This window comes from Ptychodera flava, chromosome 18 (assembly GCF_041260155.1).
Source record: "Ptychodera flava strain L36383 chromosome 18, AS_Pfla_20210202, whole genome shotgun sequence".
Lineage (NCBI taxonomy): Eukaryota > Metazoa > Hemichordata > Enteropneusta > Ptychoderidae > Ptychodera > Ptychodera flava.
Window position 1 is genome coordinate 5,688,589 of NC_091945.1, and position 27,174 is coordinate 5,715,762.

The window sequence follows — 27,174 nt, forward strand, 5'->3', positions numbered from 1 at the left end:
ATTTTACAATTACATGTATTGGTATTTAACTTTTCTAAGTGGGAGGATCTGTCAAAATTTCAGAGTTAGAGATGGAGGTTACTCAAATTCATCATGGTTGGCGAAGGGGGGGGGGTCAATTGAAATTTCGGAGTTTCAGGCTGTAAATAATGCTCAATGACGGCTCCCTTATATACAACGCATTACAAACTTGAAAAAAAAAATTGCACTGCTACTCCATTCGAAAAAAAAAATTGATGCAGGTCTGACAGTAGAAAAAAAAATTGCTGTCACTCTGACAGGAAAAAAAAATTTGCTCCCATACCCTCTTCCTCCATACCCCCCCCCCCCCAGAAATCAAATGGTTCTCCCCTAACTACTAGTAGTCTAAATTTAGGTTGCAGTGGTGGGCAGATTGAGTGCTGGATCGATAGATCGAGCCGAAAATCGATCGATCTAGCAGACTACCTAGCCAACGAGCTGTGTGTTATCAACACATAGTGCCTTTGTGCAAAACGCCCCCAACGGATGTTTCAAAGTTGAGTTGAGAGGTCAAAAGTTCATATAACCAAAGCTTGCTTGCTTCAAGTTCAAGAGTCAACACAGCCGTAGCCGCGGTTTTTTGGAGTGCCTGTGGTTTGAGGCAATCTCAGATTTGAACTTACGTCCTTCTGAAATATTTTTGCAGCAAAATTTGTTCTTAAAAGATCAAATCGGCAGAAATAATGAACAAGGACTGTCTTCTTTCGGATCTGGAGCATTGTGAAAGAACAAACTGCAATGGCGGCGGGGGCAGTGCATTCAACAACAACTGCTGCGGTGGTCCACAAGCCTGTCAAGGTATGATCCTTTCATGGAGGTAGGGAGAGACTTGTTACCTCCAAGATCCATGTGAAGCTTAGGTCATGGAGGTACCTCCATGCTTAGGTTAAAAGGCATTGGTCGTCGCACTGCGCATGCTCCTGAGGGGGTCCCCCCCCCCCAGTTGAAAACATGCTGCACAAGGTTCAGCTATGCTAAGCTAACACTAGAGGGCGCAATTCCCTGACCTTGGGATCATCAGTCTGGTTCCCTGACCCATTTCCCCGGTAGAGGGCGTGGGGAAATATAGGGTCAGGTACCGGGTAGCCATCTTGAACAGAATTTTGTTCAAGATGGCGGAGGTTAGTCACCTGACAGAACATGCTACAACAAATATGGCTGCTACCATGAAAACGCCGGTCAAAATTCGACTGGATCAGAATTATGTTCGAACACTGGTATCCGAACCAAAAACATCGGCACACGAGAGGGGAAACATAAATTGAAACAGTTGAAAGGATTAATCCAGAAGTACGGGGAAATAGAGGTGATTGAAGGCTGGCTGTGATATCGCAGCAGTACTTGTTGCGTGTATCGAACGCGCTAGGGTCATTTAGGTCATCGCCGACTGTGGCGTGACCCCAATGACCCGAGCATGTTCGATACACGCCACAAGTACTGCTGCGATATCACAGCTAATTGAAAGCAAACTTTGTTGGAACTGTGAACGACGATTGATTTCGATGGATAGAATGGTGTCCGAATTTTGTGAAAAATGCCAGGCATCATGTCGACGTTCTAAAAGTATTAAGAGGTGTGCTAACAGTGGCTAAATCATGGAGGTAGAAAGTCTTTCTTTCTACCTCCACGGCTTTGTGGTACAAACAAGAAGTTGGTGTCAAGTGAGCCTGAAAGTGCGAAACCCAAGAAAGATGAGAAAAGTTACAAGTGTTACTTTCATCCAATCACAGCTTGTTTTATTTTAACCCAATAGCGTCCATGTTTACATTAGCCGGTACCTGACCCTATATTTCCCCACGCCCTCTACCGGGGAAATGGGTCAGGGAACCAGACTATGGGATCATGACAATCTGCCAGCAGTGTATCGCGTGTAAGTTACACAGTTGTTCTTCAAAAGACGGCATCGTTCGACTCTGCCTTTTCGGGACGGTGGAGTTTTGGTTTTAAAGTTTCTGTACTAGGCCAATTTATCAGTGAACTGACAAATTTTGGGTAGTTTTTCCTTTTTTGAAATCTTAGAATATTGCCAGCTCCTGAAGTGATGAGAGTTCAGAAGGGAAAATACCTGATATAAGCGAATCATAGACTATTTTTCGCAGACAATGTGTGTGCTAATTTTGGCCTTCATGGTCATCAGGTGAAAATAGCAGTTTTCCAGGTAATTCAACGGACCTCCATGATAATACAAAAGAACATTGATTGCACTTGGCCTCTAACAATAATTTAATCCATATATGGAGAAAATCAAGGTTGGAGGTGAAATATTTGCATATAACTTTTCATATATTTGCATATAACAGACACAAACGGGCATGGACGGTAGATGGTGAATGCAGTGCAATAGGATGACTTTCACATTGAATATTTTATTTGTAAACCATAAAACATTTAGAGGACAACAAGAAGAACATTCAATGGTAGTTTGCAAACTTGTTTTTTTCATTTTTGACCTGTATTGCTGTGTTGTCACTTTTCAGGTATTTTTGGAAAATGTGAATGTTGCATACCCTCTATACGGTAGATGTGACCCATGTTCATCCATGGAGACACTTGCGTAAGAAGTCTTAGTATTTCTGTGTTAATCAGCCTACAAAATGAATATGTAATGACCTTACATGACCAAAACCGATTTCATAATAATAGCTTAACATATTTGCTACTAGGTTACGGGTTGATTATAATGTTGCGGTATTTTGAATGTAATTTTACAACTTCCACATCCTATTCTGAATTCAATTTTACAGCTCAACATTCAATTCTAAATTTAATACGGAATGTTGATACGGAATGTTACAGTGACTTCTATCGGTCGTTGTCTACACAGTCTTTCATGCAATCCGTTCCATTTTACAACTCAACATTTTCCTTGATTTTCTGTATTACTATTCATTATTCAAATTTAAAACTCGACATCTGTGCTGCTGCGTATCGATTGCACTCGGGTCTTGGGTCAACGCCACAGAGAACTGCTGCGAGCCTTAACACATGTGCTCTCTTGACGGTTGTTACGACACCGATCAGTTTCGCTGATTCAGCTCGTACAATAATGAAATACAATGTATGTAAAGCTTTGAATAAATCTACCAGTGACCTTCTACGACTTATGTTTTAATCTTGTTCATGATATCGCATATATCAATTCGTATTTTCAACCATGCGTATTTTAAACCATTTTTTCCACTAGCCGACGATGCATTTTGCTGGAATTTACCCTAAAGGCTCTGGTGCATTCAGCGTTAATACGCTACAGGTCCAAGGTTCAGACACAATCAACGGCTTTCGGAAATATGGTTGAAAAGACATGGTATTACAGTCCAATTAATTTGCAGGACTTTGAAATTCGTCTGCAAATAGTCATTGATAATTCATGTACAGGTTGATCTATTCAAAGATGACATACATGCATTTCATACTATGCGAGCTATTAAAATCAGCGACACTGATCGGTGTCGTAACAACTGTCAAGAAAGCCTATGGATTGGGTCACAGCGGTTCTGTGGCTTTGAACACAGACCCAATTGTGACCGATACGTTGCAGTACAGCAATCGAGTTTAAAATTGAATATTGAATAGTGTGAATACAGAAAGTCGAGAGAAATGTTGAGTTGTATCATGGAACAGATTGCACGAAAGACTGTGTAGACAACGGCCGATAGAGGTCGCTGTAACAGGAAAATTTCAAACGTGAAAGATTGCAATTTTTAACATTTTGTTTGAAAATTCTAATTTTAAATGAAAAAATCAGTAAGACGGTTTTTATATAATGCTTGTAGGTTGAAGTTAGATATTATGTAAACTTATATTCATTTTATGGTGGTGTCCGTTGTTTTTAGATGAAATTCCTTCATTTTGACAATGACTTTTAAATTTGATTCACACTGAAGGTCTTACAGATGTTTTGTATTAGGAATCATGTGCTTGTTCATATATAACCTTGAACTTTGGTTTGACGGTTCCCTAGAGTTTGTTTTTCATTTTGTTTGTTCTAAATTACGACAATTAAAACTACTATGATTTTACTTTGCCCTGAAAAGATATTCAAAGCTTACCTTAAAATACAATTCAAGGTTCTCTTAGAAATACTGTATGACACTGAATGCCCCTGATTGATATGCAGGTCATATCTGCATAAATTCCTCACAATCAAAGTGGGACCCTTTGCTAGCGTCATTGAGAGTATTTTTTGAATAATGGAAATATGTCATCTCTTAAGTGTAGCAGATAACATTTTAATCAACCTTTAACCAAATGCCTTTAACTCTGTAATAAGTAAGATGTACTTTTTGCTTTAGAAGTTCATTTTTCATGTCGTCATTAGAAATCATTATATATAAAGTTCATATCATCATAATTCCTCCATAAGCTAATGTAATTCTATACCAAACGTACAAATACTAGTTAAAAGTTCTAGCTCTAGATCATGTTGAATGAAGCAGTTTTGCATATTGGTGACATTAAGACAGAAGAAATGAACTTAATCTGTACATACGTAACCATACACAAACATTTTACTATCGTACAAAACGGATAATATTCTTTATTCTCAAAAAATTCCTGACATCAAATTCCTAGAACAGTATTTCAAAACAGTGCTGAAAAGACCAAACATTTTGAGTATTTCAAAACCATTGGCATTTTGTTGATTTTCTTCAATCATCTTCTCCTAAATACTGTCCTTGCAGAGTATTCTTTGACAACATATTATAGTGTTTGAACAGACGATTCATGTAATTTCCTGCTGATGAAATTTCTATAGGAATAAATTGATTTTCAATACAACATACTTGACTTACGTGATTGCTTGAGTTTTAAAATTTTAAGTTGAGGTGTGTGGGCTATTGTCTTATAGGGTGAATGTATGAGAAATGATCGTGTAGATATGCAATGCATACCATGGCCTGAAGTATAGAGGTTTACCATGTACATTTTGTTGCTAATTATGTAAATTCAGTAATATTTGATCAAATTCAGATATGGTCAAACAAAAACAAGTGTTTCAAGACATGAAAGTTTAAGTTCCACTCATATCGTCGAGAAGTATCGCCATTACGCAGAATGCAATGTTTCTTCACTTCAAATAAGAGCATGATTTAATTGTGAAATGACACAAATCATTAGAAATGTACAACCAGTTGAGAAGTATTTGTCAGAGGTTTCCTCTCTTCTTTGACTTATAAAGTAACATCGTCTGACTCTAAAGCCATAAGAAATTTTGATCGTGTATACCTGTGTCAGGTTTGTCAATTTTATAGTTGCTAAACATGCTGTGTTGCCTATTCTGACAAAAGATGGCATGGCAAACTTTACCTCATAGAACCCAGTGTGATTATGGTTTCATTTGTAAATGTTCCCGAAAAATACTCACTGCACAGGAGTACCCCCTTAGAAGATAACCCAAGGCCTGCTAATTTATGTAAAATGATTTTGCTGAACAGTGATTTACTATATTTTGGTCACATTTTGAAAATTTTGCAATTTGAACATTTATTCTAAATTTAAAAATTATACTTTGGCGTTCTGCATGCATTATATATTCAACTTTGCTTTTAATAAATAAATGAATAAATACAAATTTTTTACTTTTTAAATATGAGTATATGTACAATTAAACTATAGTAAACTTACTGATGGAACTTGAATGTAATGGTCGCACTATGTATGTATGTATGTATGTATGTATGTATGTATGTATTTGCATGACGTTACTCTACACCATGCACCATCGTAGTACCTATTTCAGTCCGATTGAATTTAAAATGTATGACTACTTCTGACCACACCACACACACACACACACACACACACACACATATATATATATATATATATAATATATATATATATATATATATATATAATACATAAATATACGTATATAAATATATATACTTGTGTCAGTGTGTCTCTGTGCGTGTCTGTGTAAATTTTGATGCATTTTTAAGTTTCAATTTTTAACTCTAACTTCAGGACTCAGAGAAAACACGATATCAAAATAAAGTGATAAAGCTGTTAATTTTAATGTTTTTCCAACAAGTTTTTGTTTGTGAATAGATAGTTCTTCTCCGACTCCTAAACTATTAACAATTTAGTTCGGTGACACCGCAAGGCACTGTTATTTGTCTACATGGGAATTCTACTCTGGGCCACAGTTCACTTGTCAACTATAAATATGTATTATACAAACATATAGGCTGAGTTGACAAGTCGACACTGAAAAGTATGAGGAGTGAAAAAACCATAGGAAGAACAGCTACTGGCATTTTTTCATCAGAGTAAAGACCAGAATACACTACACTTTATCAATAGAACACTTTTATTTCAAACTCTCTCAATCTATATACATGAAAAAAATGAGCATATAATTTCCATAGAATGAAAACATCGACAATTGGTGGCAAATTTATATAAATATTATGATCTTCCGGTGATGTGAATATATCTACATTGTGAATTCCAATCACAACTCAAAATCATAAAATTTTCCCAGTTTTCAAAATCTGACATGTATTATACAGCAAACAGGATTCAGTTACCACAACAAGGAAATAAAAGGTGAAGTATTTTGAGTGATGAAATCAGATTCACCATACAAATTCTCTGGACAATAATTTACGAAATAAAAATGCTTGTTGTGCATGTTATTATGAGAATCAATGCATGTAAATTATATCCGGAAGTCTATAACCTTAGCTATTGATTCACTATCGATGATAAAGCACACTGCAGGATTTTAAATTAGGTATGCATACTGGCCTGCATGCCTGATGGCACCATGTTTCCTTTCTATGAGTTTTACATACCGGTACAAAAACTGGCATTATGTACATTTCAATAGAATTATTAACCTGTTTTTATGACGGCATACACTTAATTTAAAAAAGAAACAATCCTGAAAATGGCATTACGACAAAATTTAACTATTAACTTTGAGAGGATGACTTTAAACTACGTGTGATAAAATAAAATTCATGTGTGCTTCCCGTTGGTATTGTAATTTGAAATATATTTTACAGAGCTGCAACTTTGGCCAATTATTCACATTAACTTTAGACCGCTGAGAAGTCTTGACTGCAACTCATTCGTACTTTTCTTTTATGTATACCATCAGTGGTATAATCTGTTATCGGCTAGTCTACGAACTATAATCGAACATCCTTATATCGTCGATATTAAGCATTATTGCAGAAAGGTTGAAATAGACAAACACAAAGTCATTGTAACTGAGGACTCACAAGGTTGAAATCAATACTTTTGTGCACAGCTGTTCATATATTTTTCTCATAAAGGCATATTTCAAGACCTTTATTGTAATCATATCCTGCTTACATTTTTATACAAGTTTGCTCAGGAAGCTAAAATATGTCCTTTATAATCACATGCAAGAAAGGCATCACTTTGTCCGCCAAAATCTATTTAAAAACAAAAGTTATAGTATCACATCTGTAGAGGGCGCTTCTTGCTGAAAAGTTAACTGTTTTTAAAAAAGGAGCGTGGCATCAAGAGTCTCTACTTCTTTCACCCCCATGATTTTGCCCAATCTTGTCACGTTCGATCGTCGGTTTCGATGTTACAGAAAAGCTGGGTGAAAGGGCCAAGTCATCATTTTCAAAATTTATATTTTAACACTTGTAACGTAACCCTAAAGAAGAATTCCACTTGCTTTGTGACGTGTTTCTCAAGTAGACAGAATAGATCGGACAGAATTTTCAGTTTCTTGCACACTGACAGAGTTAGAAAACTCCAAGAGAATGAATTATCTTTTTTTAATATAAAATTGTTTTGTTGCTATTTCCTTAAAACACCAAGAAAGTAAATCATTGCATCATTTCATTGATATTCAACTCCATTTCTGACAGATCATTTGGTGCCAATCATTAAAAGGAACTAAGGTGATCTTGCAAAGAGCTTTAGACTGCAGTTTGATGACACATATTTGCGTAAAGAGATTTGTAGATTTGTTATTTATATTGATCTGCTTTTTGGTTTCATATTTAAAATTCTTGTTTGAAGCACGTCTGTAAATCCGTCTTAAGTACAACACTAAAATATCGAAGAATAACCAGTCCACTCATTTGGCAACGTATTAATCTACAGCTGACGTCAAGGCATGGGAGCTATATCCCGTGGAGGTCCGCTCAACAGTATTAGAAATATCCCTGGCAAGAGGCATAGGAGCTATATCCCGTGGAGGTCCGCTCAACAGTATTAGAAATATCCTTGGCAAGACGCATAGGAGCTATATCCCGTGGAGGTCCGCTCAACAGTATTAGAAATATCCCTGGCAAGACGCATAGGAGCTATATCCCGTGGAGGTCCGCTCAACAGTATTAGAAATATCCTTGGCAAGAGGCATAGGAGCTATATCCCGTGGAGGTCCGCTCAACAGTATTAGAAATATCCTTGGCAAGAGGCATAAATCGACCAAATGTTTTGAAGGAGCCACACAACGTACTTTCACATAGATATCAAAGTATTTTACCAGGAAAATTGGTTAATTTACAAACTCTTTGCTTTAATAATATTCAAGATAAATACACCCACAATGAGTATTGTTTTGGTGAATTTCAGTGTGTCCATAGACCCTAATCCCTTTTTAGGGTCTATGGTGTGTCCTTGCAAATATTTATTGCTAAAGACTTCATTACCCTATAATCAGTGTCCTAGGTCAGGTAATAACTTAGATTTGTCTGAAAGGTTGGGATTTATTGACCGCATATTCTACATTTGCCTCTGTTTTACATCGATATGGTTGTCAATGGCATTTGTTAAAAGTCATAATGGTGCGTCACAGAATTTTCCTCCATGTCGGATATTATTCTTTAGGTCCTACGTCATCACAAAGGTCATTATCAAAATGTGGATGTGGTGACCTAAAGTATCACTAAGTGTTAAAATCGTATCGAATGATTTTGGTTTTCTCTGATTTTCCCCCATTCTTAGCTGTCGAATAATGTTGGCGAAGGGTATGTCGGTAGCACACGCACCGCTGATGATGTGACAATTGCATATTTTGCGAAATAGTTGTGTCTGGGAGCTTGGCCTTCGCTTACCAACATTATCCCAAGCTATCGTTCTCTACATTTCACGACCCGCGAGTGCATGTGATGTAGGGTTGGATGAGATGCAATGTTTACTAAAATTTGGACTAATACTATATATTTTACGACATTTTGTCCCCGAAACTTTTGCTTAGATCATATAGTTTTTAATACAATAGAACAAAGGTCAGTATTCTATATTTATATCAACATATTCTTTATCGTCAGTGTGTACCAGGCGAACGGAAGGGGGGGGGGGCTCATAGCCTCGGTATAGATGTGTAAGTCCTGTCTAAGGCGGTGTTTTCCCGGATTTACACTGAATCGGATGGAATTCATCGCTTTCCTTCATGACCACGTTTGGAGTTTTCCAGCCTTTTTGCTGCATCACATACAAGTACGCTAAAAGCATAAATAGCCACCTATCTTAACTTATAAGAACCGATTAGAGTCAAGGAAAATTGATAATTTATGATGTAGTCTAACCAGTATTTCCGTTAAAACGTACGCAGTATAAATATAATTTCTTGCGGTTCGATAGTATAGAGAGAAATTGATGTCTTCGCGTTTCGTGAATTTGACACGTGGCATTGGTAATTAATGCGTGGGCGGGGCTACGGAGCTTAAAGTGGGAAGTTAGGAAGTAGATAATCAGTCTAGCCAGACGCTTCAGCAGCCTACAGACGGGTTCGTCCAAGTTATCATCAAAAAACAATGTTGCTATTTTGTTTTACGTATTGAGGGAATGAACAAAAGTGGTGAAGTCCGACACCACCCCGTGGTCCTGTGTTATGCATTGTTTTCGGACACAGGTTTCCAGAGAATTTCCCTTATCTTAGGTTTTTTACCTCTTGACGGCATGCACAGGTGAAGCGGGTATTTCATTTCATTTTCCCCCGCCATTTGCTTCCGTACCCTGGTATAATGTGTACTGTATACTTTAGTCTACTTGTCTTTAATAAAGCTGCCACCTCTGGCTGGTCCATCATTAATGAGTGAATGGAGTGGAACGTAATTCATTTATTAGAATGAGAGTATAGAGAAGACCAGCTATTTCCTGTGGTTTGTATGAGAGTCCTAGGCAGCGCCTCTAGTGGCGTAACTTGAAAATCATTTGTTTTTCTTTCAACTCAAAACTGACTCGATGGTCTCATGGAGGTAGTAGAGAAGGAGTCACAACTGAGATAATTACGTTTATTACTATTGTGCACCATTGGTTTAATCCCTTTATGTCCATTGTTTAACACCCCTTTCCCGCCATCTGCGTTGCCGACGGTACCTTCGCAACCGAACCGAGTGAAATTAACCTGGGTTTGCTAATGCGACTCAGTTTCTCCACAGTGTCATAAGGCATGCGCAAAGACTGTATTTGCGTAGCTTGGGTCAAGTGCGTCATGATAGTGTAAGAACCGACACGTTCCGTCCACGAAAAGTGAAGTTACAAGGAATTTAAGTTTTTCATTCTCAAAATCTTGGTAATTTTAACGTCGTTTTTTATATACTTTACATTCGATCGCAGGAACCTTTCCTTGTTAGAATGAAAGTTCTGATCACGAACTTTTCAATCATGTACTGAGTATGGTGCAGCGGACTGCAGCACTGCCGTGAGCGTGGGTTAAACTTGTAGCGTTTCCCGGGTGTTTATGACGCGACGCCAGCGACGCCATAGGCGACGTTGCGACGCTTTGTTTCAATGCATCGTACGTGTTGTTTTATATATCGCGACCATTCATTAAAGTCATGGACGTAGCAGTTAAAAGCTATGCTTTCCTATTTAACCTTATCATTAATGCAAGTACAACATGATAAAACACGGCAAGAACCAAGAACTGGATTTGGAAAAAGTTGGCGTGTTAACAATGCTGCTCTACGATGTATGGCATTTTTTTTGTGATCGCAAGCTATCATCAACTCAGTCTCCGTGCCTTTGCAGATGCAAAAGCTCCCTTCCTCAATTATCTGTTCCTCGACCTCTTAACATCGTGTACATCAAAATCAGTGGAACGACTCGAACTTCCCGACGCGACGCTTGGACACGTGACGCCATGTTTGAAGATCTGTCAACTGCCGAGGGACGGCCGAAACACCCGAACGACCCCGAACGAACTTAATCTTGTTTCCTAAATCCGAGAAAACGCGTTCGCAAGTCCCGTTGGTGCTAATGGAGTAGTTAGTAAGGCAAACAGCGGCAAAACACATGGTCCCTTTGATCTCCGCCTAGTTGTGACTCCTTCTCTACTACCTCCATGATGGTCTGAAAGATGAATATTGAACCATCGGCTTCCGCACATCACATGTTGGAACCGATTTTATCTGAGCAAAATTCGTGAAAAATTCAAGTCGGCTCTAAGAGCTTGTAGGAGAAACGAGCAAATGGGAAAACTAAATGGCTCGTCACCTCTCACAGGGAGATTTTCGAATAATTAGCAGTCCACTCATTTGGCCAGGTATTAGTCAACAGCTGACTTCAAGGCATTGGAGCTGTATTCCGTGGACGTCCGATCAATGATATTAGAAATATGCTTGACAAGAGACATAAATTGATGAAATGTGTTTGAAGGAGCCACACAACGTACCTCCACATGGATATCACTGGAACTCTGTACGTGCCGGGACATACTCAAAGAAAGACAGCGTTTTACCCACAAGTGTAGGTGGTTGCAATGACCATTCAGAAATAGACGATATGTGGAAAACCCACTATGAGTCCCTCCTTAATTCGGTGAATAGCTGTCAAAATAAGAATCATGTTATGACAGCCATTAATCAGGTCCATTTTTCGGAAGAAATGATTGTTACACCTGATGAAGTTATGCTCGTCGTTAGTAAATTAGATAAGGGAAAATCTGCTGGTAAAGATGGCATCCATTCTGAGCATCTTATTTATGCAAATTATCGTTGTTTGGTTTTGTTAAGTTTTTGTTTCACAGCATTTTTTGTTCATGAGTACTAACCAGATAAATTTATGCAGGCATTAATTGTTCCAATAGTCAATGACAAAACAAATGATGTCACATCAGTCAATAATTATAGACCAATCGCTCTTGTGACAGTTGTGTCTAAGGCGTTTGAACTTTGCATCTTGTTCCGTATTGACAGATACATCAATACTAATTTCAGTTGGGCTTCAAGAGGAATCACTCCACTGATATGTTTATTTTTATTTTAAAGGAGATAATTGACCTGTATAAGAGACAGAATTCGCCAGTTTTCTCTTGCTTTCTTGATGCCAGAAAGGCTTTTGATAGAGTTAATCATTGGTCAATGTTAAAAAAATTAATTGATAGAGGATCACCGCTTTTCATTGTTCGCATTCTTATGTGGTGGTATCGTAACCAGTCATTCTATGTAAGATGGGCTTCTGCCACCTCTACACCGTTTTGTGTCAGAAATGGAGTTCGTCAGGGAAGCATTCTTTCCCCTAGGCTGTTTGCAGTCTATGTAGACGATCTCAGTTACATTTTGCAAGGGTCTGGTGTGGACTGCCAGATAGCAGGTAATATAATCAACCGTTTGCTCTATGCAGATGTATTGTATTGACTTGCCCTTCAGTCAAATCACTCAGAAAATTTATTAAGATATGCGAACTGTATGGAAATGATCATGATATTCTCTTCCACTCTACTAAATCTGAATGTATGTACTTTCTGCCAAAGTCTTGGAAATTAGTAAGTAACCCGAAAGTGTACCTCTACGGAGAGTTGCTCACGTTTGTAAAAAATAAAAAGGTATTTGGGCTACATGGTGTCGTCTACTGGAGATGACAATAATGACATCCAGAGACAGCTGAAGTGTATGTATGCCAGGGCAAACTATATTATCCGCAACTTCAGTCATTGTTCGTATGAGGTTAAAAATGTTCTTTTCAGAGCTTTCATGTACAGCGTATACTGCCTGAATATCTGGAGTGACTATAGTGTAAAACAGATGAATACTATGCGAGTTGCGTACAATAATTCTATGAGAATCATCTTTCAACTTAAATTTGCCTGTAGGCCCTAGTATAAGTAACAATTGTGTGCAGAGGAGCATTCTGAATTTTACTTCACTTCAGCGCCAAGCTCTTTAAATCAATCAGACGAACCCTGGATTTTCAAATCCAGGGTTCGTCTGATTGAAAGTGAGAATATTTTACATCGCAGTTTTATGGATTCTGACTCGTTGCTGTTTTCATCCTTTTGGAGTCATATTGAAATGCAATGTACATATAATTTTTTTTTTTAATTCTTTTGTATATATGTTCTTTTATCACTGTCTTTTTGTACTTTTTTTGATATGGGCCTATGAGTGCCTGAAATAAACAACAACAACAACAACAACAACAACAATAATAATAATAATAATAATAATAATAATAATAATTGCAGTGGCGGGCAGATCGAGCAGAAATCGATCGATCAAGCAGACTACCCAGCGAACGAGCGCCTGTGTGTGAAACACAGCGCCTTTGTGCAAAGCGCCTCCAACGGATGTTTCAAAGTTGAGTTGAGAGGTCAAAAGCCCATATTATTATATAACCAACGCTTACCGCTTACCCTCTTTGTGAGTACTCGGCGTAGCCACAGCAGCGGAGAGCCCGTGGTTTGGCGCAATCTCAGATTTGAATTTTACGTCCTGCTGAAATATTTTTGCAGAAAAAATTGAAATAATGGACAAGGACTGTCTTCTTTTTGATTTGGAGCACTGCGAAAGAACAACCTCAACCTGCAATGGCGGCGGTGGCAGTGTATTCATTAGCAACTGCGGTGGGCAACAAGCCTGTCAAGGTAAGATCCATGCATGGAGGCTGCTAGACTTCCTACCTCCATGATCCATGTGAAGTGGAGATGAAACACCCGTATTTAGTGCACAGTAGCTTGCGGTCAATTACATGTTGGACGGCCCCTCTGACCCAGAATAGTATTTTGCAGTCGTCTTTTTGGCTTCGCCAAAGGCTGCAAGACGACGAAGAGATGATTGTGTTTTACCACAGTCCCTCTATAGGGACTGTGGTTTTACCATAGACCCTCGAGAAAAACGAGGGTCTATGGTTTTACAAGCTTCAATAATTGTATAATGTAGCCCACGGGCCGTGCGCCGGCTTTTTCTGATTTGTTGGCTGTGTAGCGCAGCCAACATGTCAGGTGAAGCCGGCCACGGCCCATGGGCAACAATTATTACAGCTATGATTAACCAGCTTTAGGTCTGTAACCACGTGAGGCCATATTATTAGCTGCTGTACAGAAGGTCGCGGTTTTCGGCATTCACCTCAAGTTCTGTAGTTTAAAGGCCAGGGACTTGATCTCCAGAACCAAGTTTGTTTTAGTCTATAAGAGGATTATGGAATAGCCCTTTGTTTTCCATTGAAATTGTAATCTAATAAAAAGATTTCCTTGCCAGACAATCTGATGCCACCACAGGCCTTAAGATAGAAACAGATGCATTTTCACTCAAATTTACTTTATCGATTATTTACCATTAGAACTTGATGGCACCTGCTATATGCATGAAGTGCTGGCCTGCGATATGTGTGTTTACAAATTCTACACCTAGGGAACTAGTTGTGGAAACGCAGCTATGTGTTGGCAGGGTAGGTTACTATATAGAAAGAGACTGGAGAAATTATCAACAGGGAGGGCCGTTGTTTTTCAAAATAGTGGCTCTGCAAAAGTGTTTGTACCGTTGGGTGGAATTACTGGAACCATGGAACTGGAAATCCGGACTGTGTAGCATGGTGCCTTAAAAAGTCCAACTTGTGATCTGGGAAATTTGAAAACACTACTATGTTTTCCGATGTATTAACATACACAGCCGTTTTATTTTGTTATCTTCCATTATCTAGGACAGCCAACGTCACCATCAGTTCAGTTCAGTAAGGTTGTGCAACCCGTTGTGTGTCGGCTCTATTAAAGAATTAAAATCGATACACACTTACAGTGTGGCAGCCAGGAATTTTAAACCAGGGGACACTGTATCCCACTACCCTCTATTTTTGGGGATATTTTGCACATTTTGGGGAGAACATGCACCAGTTGTCAATCAACTTTTGTATTATATTATTATAGCTATGCTTTAGTTTCAGGCAATTGTAATAGTATACTGTATCTGCTCCAATCAGAGCTCAGTCAGACTACAACCAAGTGCAATGTAAATACCGGTAGAAGCCTCAACATAATCATGCAAAACAAAGGCCACTGTCAGTAACAGATGTTACATGTACTTGCAGACTACACCCATTGAACACAGTCGCCTCAATCATGAGTGCGCCCAAGGTGACCCGCAGTGTGTGAGATAGTCTGGCAGAGACCCTGCGATTCGCGTTCTTCCCTGTTGGAACACGCGCGCGCCCTTCAGAGACGCGACACGAATCCCAGGGTCTGGACGTTCTTGCAAGCGACCGGTCGGATTTCTGCCTGATCCGGGTACTTTATAGAACTCCACACATCCGTTAATCAAAACAAAAATGACAGGTAGCATAGCCAAATAAAATTAAAAATGAAAAATAAAAACATACCGCGTATATAGGTCTACCAGCTACTAGTATATATCTCTCTCCGCCCAGGTAGACAGTTTTTCTTTTGACGTCACTACCCTTATGAATATTCATATACTTGCAAAAACCGACAGTCGCTGTGTCTGGCAGCGCGTGCTCACAGCTGGCACAGCGTAGCCTTCGAATGCAGGCCCATCGTGGGCGCGCACTAAACAAGGCACAGCGAACTGTGGAGAGTCTATGTGTGAGAATACGGAACAACAGGTTCCGTTTTGGGGACATTGTTGCGAGGGCGTGTCCTGACTGCAACACTGCACATAGGACAACGTATTAATACATACATAAATGAAAGAAGATATAGTCCACAGTATTGTTTTCTTGCTCAGGAATTCATTTCTCGTCACATGGATACTATAACAGTACTATCTGCTGATTGAGGGAAGCGGGCAGTTACAAATAATGTTGGTTCGCAGTATACTCAGCTGGAAAAGAAACTTGGGATAAAAGGCAACTGATATGAAATCATAGGAAATAAGGAAACCACCGAGAATTGATCAAAGTTAAGTTGTCCAGATTGTAGTTGAAAGATGTACCGCAAAGTCAAAGTGGTTGTCTGTGCATGGAGGCTAGATTCCATACAGTATTGAAGTTTAATACCCAGAAATCTTTGTTGGTTGATCACAGATTTGGCATAGGATGATCTACAGAATGATAATCTGCCAATCTCAAATGGGTTTCCTTCTAAATATGTCACAACAAACTGTCTCAGAAATTCAATTATTGTTATGGATACTGATAGTTTTCTCTGATGCTGCAGGGACAATTTTGAGCACAGTCACACAATGAAACTTAAGAAAGTTTATCCACTTCACAAAATAATGATCATCTGCAGCATTTAAAAAATATGACTGTCTCTTGAAAAATATTAGCAGGATCACCAGTTTACATTTTATTACCTGTGATATAATTTGCATTTATAATGGAGACAAAATTTTTGCAAACCCGCACAGGAGAAAAGGTCATTTTTGACTAGCAAATGTTCTGATCATTGATGACTTAAAAAGAGTTTCTTAGATTAACACGGCATAATGACTGCACCTACAGAGATATACCGGTACACCTATAAATGACATGCATACTTTCAAGATCACAGTGTAAGACAGACTTTCTAACATCTTTTAGTTGCACAAGCACAGATAATATTAACGCCGGCTTGATATACAATGATCCATCACTGACTACAAGTATGTACAGAGTGTTATGATTTGTGTCACAATATACTTGAAAGTGTGATATTGTGAAATGAAGATCGATTATTTGAATAAAATTCGAGGGGAAGTTGACAAAAATGGCACGTTTTATTCAGGTGAGGGTATCCCTCAGTACAGAAGAAATTGGGGGGGGGGGGTTACAAGCATTCATGACCTGTGGTATACAGTGATGTAAATGATCTTTTTAAAATGCACACCAAATTTTAAGTCTTCAGTGTCAATAGAAATCATACTCTAAATAAAAGTAAATCAAGGAAGTTTTTCAATTTTACTTTTGTTTTTTGCTTTCCCCAATTTATCTATCATGTATGCATTCATAAAATAATTCATTGTTGAATACCAGAAGAGATTGCTAAAAATGGTAGGGACGCTTAGCATTACATAATTTGTGCTAACTTTTTTCAAACTGAATTCATAAATTTAAGTACAATTTTGAAAGGCAAGGGAGAGCACAGCATGATACAAAACAAATAAAATACTGTAAAAAGTGACATATCTTTATTAAAATCAACTAGGCCCTGACAAAACAGTACTCAGTAATAAAATAGAAAACTTCATGTACTGATAAAACACAATACCTTTGAACATATGCAAAAACAAACAGATAACACACATATAACTTTGTCCACTTTGAACATTATTACTTCTGTATATCCGTGGAAGCAATGAAAAAAAGTGGAAATTTCCGTACCCTGACACGGATCCAAGTCAAAACCATAGCTACTGTTTTCTTGTAAACAGGTAAAAACTGAAAGTGACATGAGCATTGGTAATACAAAACCAATAAACAATATCAGTAAAAGTGAAAATCATTGAAGTATGCAAGATGCATGAAGATGTGCTAAAACAAACTGGGAACTGACATATGGTGCCAGCAACTTGTACACTGGCTTTGACCTCAACCATGTTCAGTGTGTGTGTGTGTGTGTGTGTGTGTCTTGTATAGGAGAGGGGCTATAAGACAGCTAGCATGAGTCTTAAGAAGTTGAACTAACCACCCTTCTTTGAACATTGTCAGATTTTCTATGTCCCACTGTTATTTTTGATCTGACTACCTCATGTATAATTAACTGCTTTGCTTGGACAAGGGGATAATTTCCCTGTAGACAGTTCAATTTTAAGTGGTAGTATGTGTTTTGTTTGACTCTTGGAGTCACTTTATGTATCCTGTCAGTGTGTTTGTGTATGGGTGACAATCTTTGTGTCTCACTATCAAGTCATGAGGTGGAGATCTGTCCTTTACCTGGAAATCCTTCTTACAAACATAACACTTTCGTATCATTCCCCTGGGTTCCAAAATCTTGTAGCAAATTTGGCTAGAAGCCCTAAAAAATTATTCGCTAAACCAGATATGCAATTAGCCAAACCGATATACCACTGATCGCAAATGACGTCATTTCTCTCATTAATATGCAAAAATAAATGTTTGTGACTGTCTGCATTTTCCGCAAGAATGACTGAAAGTGCTACTATGGATACTAAAAGTCACACCAATTTATGGTTCAGATTACAAGGTGCCAATATCAGCCAGGCATACATGTACAACATAAAATTTGTCTGAATTTCAAGCGATACTTGTCCAAAGTTAGGCGTGTATGCAGCTATATTTAGTAACAAACAGTGCTATACTGTACATATCGCTATAGACAACGGCACGAAACCTGCTTCAGCATAATAGTTTTTCAAACGATTCAGATATCCATTCTCGTAGAAGTTCAAAAGCAAAATACTCTCAGACTTGAGAAATATGCGCATTTAAGACTTTGGATACATTTGCTTTACGCTTGAATTTCGCAAGTGATGTATTACATTTTTTCGACGAAATGTCATGTGACCAGAGTGACCTATGACCTAAATTTTACAAATGGGCCATTTTCAGTTGCACACGAAAACTAGAGAGGGTTACTTTTTTCTAGGAAACACTGTTGTAGGGTCGCTGTTTTACGCACCATGTCTTTTCTAAAAACACCGGCCCTCTCTCCCTCCTTGTAATTTCTATCCATTCCCGTACTGTAATGACCTTGGGCCCCCTCCATGTAGAATTTGTAAACACACGTACTGCAGAACACCACTTTATCCACTTCGAAGGCGCAGTTGAAGTCCTTGATCTATCAGAGTACATGGATTGAATAAAGTAAATTTCAGTGAAATTGCATCTGTTTTTAGCCCTGCGTCTGATGCTGTGTGTTCCCAGTGGAGGAAAGTAACATCAGGAACACAAAGCATCGTATGCAAGAACAGCATAAACTGCAGAACACGAATCTTGAATCATGAATCTTGAATTAGGTTTACCTGAATTTTGGTCAGACAGCGCTACATTATATTACTGCACAGCTAATGAAGTAACAGCCCTGGTATGCACAGGTACATTATTATTTGTGACATTAGAGGCACAAGTAAGGAATAGTGGAAATACCACTGACATGCAAAGTGAAAGGGATTTTCGTAGGGCTCTAAAGTGATCGGATGAGTTGACTACCTCGGTTACTAAAAACATTCAAACAAAATTATTTTGTGTTCACTAATTTTTACTCTTACCCATACATGATACATGTACAGTGAAAGCAGTAAGATGTCACTTTTATCAAGAACAGGACAATGTGACTTCCAGAGTTTTATCAAATGTACAGTGCAGTATTTGCATATTGGTTAGTCATTAAATAAGTTATAGAGCTATGTTAAAAAACTTTCAATGTTTACAAGGAAGTGATGGAGAGGCGTGCCCAAAGTGTGGTGGAATTGTGAACATTGAGGTTGCTGAAGATTCCAGCAGTTTTTGAAACTCAGTTGTGCTGGAGCACATTGTTGTGGTGCTTATATTTTCAGTGATATGAGTGTGATATCTGATTATTTTTCTTAAGTTAAATAGATCAGCTATTGATGTTACTCTATGGCTTATTAATGTTGCAACATTTTTGTTTACAGATTGTACTACAATTTTCAAATCTCTAAAACATTTGGACAAAATGCATGAGCTAGTGAAACCAATAGAGACACTGACTGAAAGGATGTGCCAACAATATCAAGACAATACATTATCAATGAAAGGTAAGGTTTTGTTATACAGGGCAGATGGTGAGTTTTGTTTTGTATAGTATGTTCATGTCTGTTTATGTTTGTTGTGCCACATCGCACATCGTATATGTATATAAACCAAAGAGAGTACCGGTATATGGTGAGTCAGTGGCGTCTCTCTGTCTGTGTTTGTATGTATGTATGTATGTATGTATGTATGCATGCATGCATGCATGCATGCATGTCTCTCTGTCTCTCTGTCCATTCTCATTAAAACTCCAAAACTGGAGTACCTACCATCTTAGTATTTTGTGTTCAGGTGCACCCAGAGGTGGACATGTGAATTTGTTCAAATAAACCTGTCTGTGTCAAAAATATGTAAATGAGGTAGAAAAGCGAAAACAGGCAAATTACTTATCAGTAACCATTTTTGGTTAAACAGTCATTTTCTGCCAAAGCTCTTGTTGAATGCTTTCAAAATTTATTTTCTGCTTGATCTAGGGTTGACTTACTTTGCATTTATTAATTCTTTGGGGAAATGTTCATATTTTGTATTTTTAGGGCAATATTTTGCATTTTTGGTTTAAAAATCACTTTCTCTGAATTATCTATTGTGATTGCTTTGAAACTTCATATGCATGTACCCAGAGGCAACCACAGTTGAATGTCTTCAAATCGTGGTGAAATTTTCATATTTGTATGTTTGGGGCAATTTTCCCATTATTTGGTCAAAAATATTTTTCTAAAATCGCTCGTCCAATTGCCAAATTAGGTGTGCATGTTCCAAAGGGTAAACTTAGTTCACTCTTCCCTGCCACATGGAGTCAAATGTGATCAAGTATCATTGATACTATTTTCGATGCAATCTGATAATGTGACTGCCATTTTGTCATGCTCTGATCTACTGCATGTTCATAAGTCTATAGTATTTATACCAACTTGACTTATGAGTGTGACAGTGTTTTGCCATTAGTGTCAAATGAATTGCCTAAGAAAGATTTCACTAAATCATACAAAATACAGCTGAACTAGTCTCATACCTACATTTTCATGCGTCTTGAAATATTCGTTTTTATGCGTCAGCACTTGAAATTTGTTTGCACTGTGTCAAGGTTTATGCTATTTGCATAGGATAATAATCTTTACGGCTAATAATGACCTGCCCCCTTAAAGGAAATTGACAGACTTTGCACTCTTTTACTTGTGTACTTTGAACTTTGTAAGGCAAAATGTGCCCAGAAATGCATGTGTTGGCCACCACTTTATGAAGTACTGTACAAACACCAGAATTCATTTATGTAATTCGTTATTGTTCAGAATAAGTTACCTACGTGTGCATTACAAACTTCTTGTCAGACATGTTTGTGTCTTTTACAATTTTTTTACTCAATATTGATCTCTGTGATCACCCATGGTTTAAATAGCCATGCTTTCATGTATGCTTGTATTGGACTGTAGTGTTAATTTATATTATCACATGCACAAGCCAAGTTTGTTGTCTCCAAACAAAAAATACAGGATTATTCTCTGGTCGTTCTAGGTCACAACAACCTGCATCTATGTCATTAATTTTGGTGCGTCCGACCTTTTTTGCGTTGATCTTCGGTGTGCTTGTCAATGTAAACAAACAACATGGTGGCCGGTATTTCCCCCATGATCAAAATGTGTCTGACGTGAAAATGTCGTAAACATTAGTCAAAATTATTAGAGTCTGACAAAAAACATCAACTTAGCAAATTTTTGAGCCCTCATGAATTAGTTTTGTCACCAATATGCATGGAGTTTTGTATTCATATAGACCTCGCTGATGCCTGATATTTCGATGCACTTTGTACTCTCATGTGGTAGACATACGGTTTCCACTGCAACAAGGGGGTCAACTGCTGTGTCCAGGCCTCCAAAATTCATGTATTGAAATCAATATTTTCACAGACTACGACAATAATAATCTGAACAATTTAAACACAAGAGTCTACCGCCTGTGTATTCCTAAGGAATTAGGTGAATAATTTGCAGAAACAACAAGCTTGAAGCTGGTTGCGTTACCATGAGTTCCGTAAGCATTACAACCACGGTCAGGCGCGACGTTTACAGTATTCACGCCATCGAGATTCAGTCGATGTTTGTTCCCGAAAAATAGGGTCTCTTTGGCTGAGGTAAATTTCTAGGCCTGTATGCTATCTTTGAAATATTGCAGGGTTTTACATGACGCGCATTTCTGCGTCCTTTACGCATAAAACCGACGCAGGACCCCTCAAAAACTAAACCACGCGTCCCTTGGGACGCAGCAATATCTGTTGCTGGTGTACACCTTGCGAAGCTGCTGAACACGTAAAACACATCCCAGTAAACTTTACCGACCCCGTACTTTAACCCTTAAAGTGCCGCGTCGGTTTATAAACCGACACGGCATTCTCGCTCTCAGCGCCACGTCGGTATATAAACCGACAGTGATTGCGTTCTATGCTTATGCCTAACTTAGCTATGCATTGCCGAACTCAGCCAGAAGGAGGGTATTCCTGACCCTTTGAACCCAGTTTAGTACCATATAAGGACTAAAATAATGACATCATGCAGCCTAACAATCGAAAATTCCAGTAATTTATGCGAACTTTCTTCAAAAGAGGTCAGCGGTTTTCATGAATATTTAATCAGGTCTGCAGTTTCACCCGTACGCGGATACGGCCACAGTGCATTGAACGAAACACGTACGTACGTTTTGAAAGCTTTACCATGCCGTAGACACGGAAGACAACTATATTATGCCAAGCTACTGCCCTCTGGGTGATAGAAATGATAGATTTTACAGTTTTTTTGAGAATATTTTATGGAAAAATGACGCGATTTGGTGACCAAATCGATCGCGATAGTGAACTTCGAACGTATCGGCGGCCAAGATGGCGGCACTGTGTGATGCCTAACTCTCGACATGGAACCCGAGGTTAAGGTTTTCGAAGTCCAAAACATGCAAGATTGAGAAATTTGTAAGGATTCGGTTAAATTGAAGTGTATTTTGTGAATTTTCAAGCGTTTGACTGCCAAAAAGCCCCTTTAAACTGTTGATATTTGACCTCCGGCCGTCCTGAAGCGAGACGGCCATAACAGTCGACCCGGTTTGTAAATGAAATGTAGTTGTTCTGAACTGTTGACATTGCGAGACATTTCCTACGTGTTACGCATTTTTTTAACTGAAATAAACCGGACATGAAACTTTTTTCCTCGATACTTAGTGGTTTCTTTCCATTTTGTAGCGTGCTTGTCAAAAAATGTGATCAAACTTGGCGAACGGATTGACTAGTATGTATGGTAGTACGAGTCCGTGACTCGATAAGCCACAGATAGTTACACACGCGTACGTGAATTAAACTAATGTAAGTTGGTCAAACACCAAAATTAATCGATAAAAAGGTTAGTGAAATGTGTTTTTGTCTTCAACTCTTCATTATAGTTATACAGGCGGTTCAAACTATACAGAGTCAGTTGAATATGCCCTATAGTTGTGTGCATGTGTTGCACAATAGTTACCCCTCCATGTACAATATGGAACCTTGTTGTCTCTGTGTATGCAAATTAATACTAATTGAACACAGTGAAGACCATGGCATTGATAAACTATAAAACATTTTTGTGAAATAAATTGGGACCCCCATATTTTGATGTAGGACTCCCATTTTCTAACACCAGGAGTCCCAGGGACTCTCAAAAGTTAAAAGTGATGTAAAACCCTGAATATTGTATAACTTTGCGGAAGGTATGTGTAGAACAAGAGGTCGTCTGGCATTTGCTCCATACACCAATGAACGTGAACGCCATGTTCCTCGCTCACGCAATGGACGACTGGAAATGATTGACAGCTTGCGCACGGCGTATTGATATTATTCCTAAAGTAGTTCAAAAGTTTAAACATGGCATCGTCTTAGAAAACTTCTTTTACTTTGCAAAAAATAATGAATTCTTGGCTTGTGCATGTGATAAGTATATTATTCCCTAATATTTTTCTGTGTTCACCACAGAAAATACTCCTGATGTAATGACCGTGTCACCACGAGTCGAAGAGGAGGGGGACGGTCACTAACTTACATCACTCAAATTTTCCTTCCGTGAATGAAGAAAAATATTAGGAATAACATTTAATTGCTTTCATGACTTTAACTTTTTTAGTCCCCACGGACACCGTCCGGGGGGACTTATAGGTTTGGTCATGTCCGTGCGTGCGTCCGTCCGTCCGTCCGTGCGTCCGTCCGTTCACGCAGATATCTCAGAGATGCCTGGAGCGATTTCATTCAAACTTGGTACAAGGATTACTTCATATGTCATACAGATGCACATCGATTTGTTTCGTGATACGATCCAATATGGCTGCCAGGCGGCCATTTTATTACGATTTTTTCATGTACAGAGCAACAACTCAGGCATGTTTCAACTGATTTTATTCAAAGTTGATACAAGGACATTGACCAATGTCATAGATATGCACTTCAATATTTTTGGTGATACGATCCAATATGGCCGCCGTGCGGCCATTTTGTTACGATTTTTTCATGTACAGAGCCATAACTCAGGCGTATCTCAATCGATTTTATTCAAAGTTGGTACAAGGACATTGACCTATGTCATACATATGCACGTCAATTGTTTTGCGATACGATCCAATATGGCCGCCAGGCGGCCATTTTATTATGATTTTTTCATGTACAGAGCCATTACTCAGGCATGTTTCAACAGAATTTATTCAAAGTTGGTACAAGGACATTGACCAATGTCATAGCTATGCACATCAATTTGTTTTGTGATACGATCCAATATGCGGCCATTTTGTTACGATTTTTTCATGTACAGAGCCATAACTCAGGCATATCTCAACCGATTTCATTCAAACTTGGTACAAGGACATTGACCTATGTCATACACATGCACATTGATTTGTTTTGTAATAAGATCCAATATGGCCGCCGTGTGGCCATTTTATTGCGTTTTTTCATGTCCAGAACCATAACTCAGACATGTATCAAGCGATTTTATTCAAAGTTGGTAAAAGGAGATTGACCAATGTCATACATATGCACGTTAATTTGTTTTGTGATACGATTGGTCATACATATGCACGTTAATTTGTTTTGTGATACGATTCAATATAGCTGCTGTGCGGCCATTTTGTTATGATTTTTTCATGTCCTGAACTCAGACATGTATCAAGCGAATTTATTCAAAAGTATTTTTATCACAGTATTTCTAATGAAGAGGACTCTATCCTCTCTGAGGACCTGTAATCAAAGTACCCATTAACAAGTGGGGACTGTGTCATCAACGATGACTTGTTACATGTGTAATGTACTTTGTTCATACATGTAGTCTGTGCCTTGCTGTGCTGTGCTGTCTTTGGTGTGTTCAGTAACTGTGTATGTGACATTTGACCCATAATTTTTGGATTAAAGACCGGTGTGATGGCTATTGATGTGCTGCTCGGTGATCAAATACAATCCATGAAAATGTCTATGTTTTGTCCAATATTATCGGAAGTTGTTAAAAGAAACATCAAAAGCCTAATTCTCTCTGTCTCTTGTCCCAACTGTGCTTTATGGAGCCCTGTTGTTATTACCTTACTCTAATGAAATGTTTTATATTAAACTCTCTCACAACAGATGCATCAATTATTGTACAGAGCATCATGCAATATTGCTTTATAACATGGGAATATGACATGTCTAACCAGGAGAACAGCAACGAAGACATGACTCCATGGTACGAGGACCATCACATCGAACACCAAACTATATTACACAAAGATTCCGTCCATATGGTTGAGTGCCAACCTCATAATGGGACAACTGTGATGGTGAAATCAGCACTGAGTGTGGTAAAATTTATATGAAAAATAGCAATGATGGAGCTCATAGCATAAACTATTCAGGGGTACAAGAAAGTGAATGTGAAGAAAGTGTTAAGACCTTCACACACAGCATGTATCTCAAGGGGCTTGCAGTGATCCCATCTGATCAAAGATCATTCCAACACAGTGAATGCAGTAAAACATTAATTCAGAATGGCAATCTTGAGACACATGTATTGAGCAACTTGAATATCAGACCACATAAATGTAAAAATTGTGGCTAAACATTTACAGAAAAGGGCAGTCTTAAAAAGCATATTTTGACCCATTCAGAGATGAGACCCCATCAATGCGGGGAGTGTGGTAAAAGATTTAAAAGCAAGGATCATGTACTCAGCCATATGTTGATCCATTCTGGTGTGAGACCACATAAATGTGAAGAGTGTGGTAGGACATTCACACAGAAGAGCAATCTTACAAGTCACATATTGACCCATTCAGGTGTCAGACCCCATAAATGCGAAGAGTGTGGTAAAACATTTAAAAGGAATAGTAGTAAAAACAGCCATATGTTGATCCATTCTGGTTTGAGACCATATAAATGTAAAGAGTGTGGTAAAACATTTACAAATCAAAGCAATCTTAATAGGCACATGTTGATCCATTCTGGTGTCAAACCGTACGAATGTAAGCAGTGTGGTAAAACATTCACACAGAAGGTCGATCTTAACAATCACATATTGACCCATTCAGAGATCAGACCCTATAATTGCAGGGAGTGTGGTAAAACATTTAAAAGGAAGTGCCATGTACTCAACCATATGTTGATTCACTCTGGTGTCAGACCACATGAATGTAAAGAGTGTGGTAAAAGATTTACACAAGACGGGCTCTCTTAAATACATATGTTAAGCCATTCTGGTGAGAGACCACACAAATGTAAAGAGTGTGGTAGAACATTCACACAGAAGGGCACTCTTAAAAAGCATATGTTGACCCACTCAGAGATCAGACCCTGTAAATGTAAATAGCGATTTTCAAATTCATATGTTGACCCACTCAGAGATCAGACCCCATCAATGTGGGGAGTGTGGTAAAACATTTAAAGGAAGTGCCATTTACTCAACCATATGTTGATCCACTCTGGTGTCAGACAGCATGAATGTAAGCAGTGTGGTCAAACATTCATAGAGAATGGCGATCTTAAAACGCATATATTGAACCATTCACAGATCAGACCCTGTTGATGTAAAGAGTGCGGTAAAACATTTAAGAAGAAGGGCGCTCAAATCAACAATATGTTGATCCATTCTGGGTTCAGACCATGTGAATGTAACACTCACACAGAACCACTGTCTTAGAACGCATATGTTTATCTATTCTGGTGTCAAAACTGCATGATGTACTGAGTGCGGTGAAACATTCACAGAGAAGGGCAGTCTTAAAAGGCATATATTGATTCATTCGGAGATCAGAACTATAAATGTAAAGAGTGTGGTAAAACATTAAAAATGAAGGGCGCTCAAA

General features: G+C 38.4%; 1 protein-coding gene across 2 annotated transcripts; it reads left to right on the top strand.

The window, feature by feature from the left end:
- Positions 1-488: 488 nt before the first annotated feature.
- LOC139116713 (uncharacterized) lies at positions 489-26,541 on the top strand. 2 transcript variants are annotated; one of them, XM_070679311.1, is made up of 3 exons: positions 489-819; positions 19,728-19,850; positions 25,460-26,541. In XM_070679311.1, exons 1-3 carry the CDS (start codon positions 705-707, stop codon positions 25,687-25,689), a joined length of 468 nt encoding a protein of 155 aa, XP_070535412.1. In that variant the 5' UTR covers positions 489-704; the 3' UTR covers positions 25,690-26,541. The 2 variants fall into 2 exon arrangements, with proteins under 2 accessions (XP_070535412.1, XP_070535411.1); XM_070679310.1 differs by lacking the exon at positions 489-819 and adding an exon at positions 13,571-13,825.
- The last annotated feature ends 633 nt before the right edge of the window (positions 26,542-27,174 follow it).

Excerpts from the sequence above, each read along its gene's own strand:
- LOC139116713 (XM_070679310.1), top strand. The coding sequence starts at position 13,708 with ATGGACAAGGACTGTCTTCTTTTTGATTTGGAGCACTGCGAAAGAACA. Across the intron at positions 13,826-19,727 it reads TGGGCAACAAGCCTGTCAAG|ATTGTACTACAATTTTCAAA; the intron begins GTAAGATCCATG and ends TTTTGTTTACAG. Across the intron at positions 19,851-25,459 it reads CAATACATTATCAATGAAAG|ATGCATCAATTATTGTACAG; the intron begins GTAAGGTTTTGT and ends CTCTCACAACAG.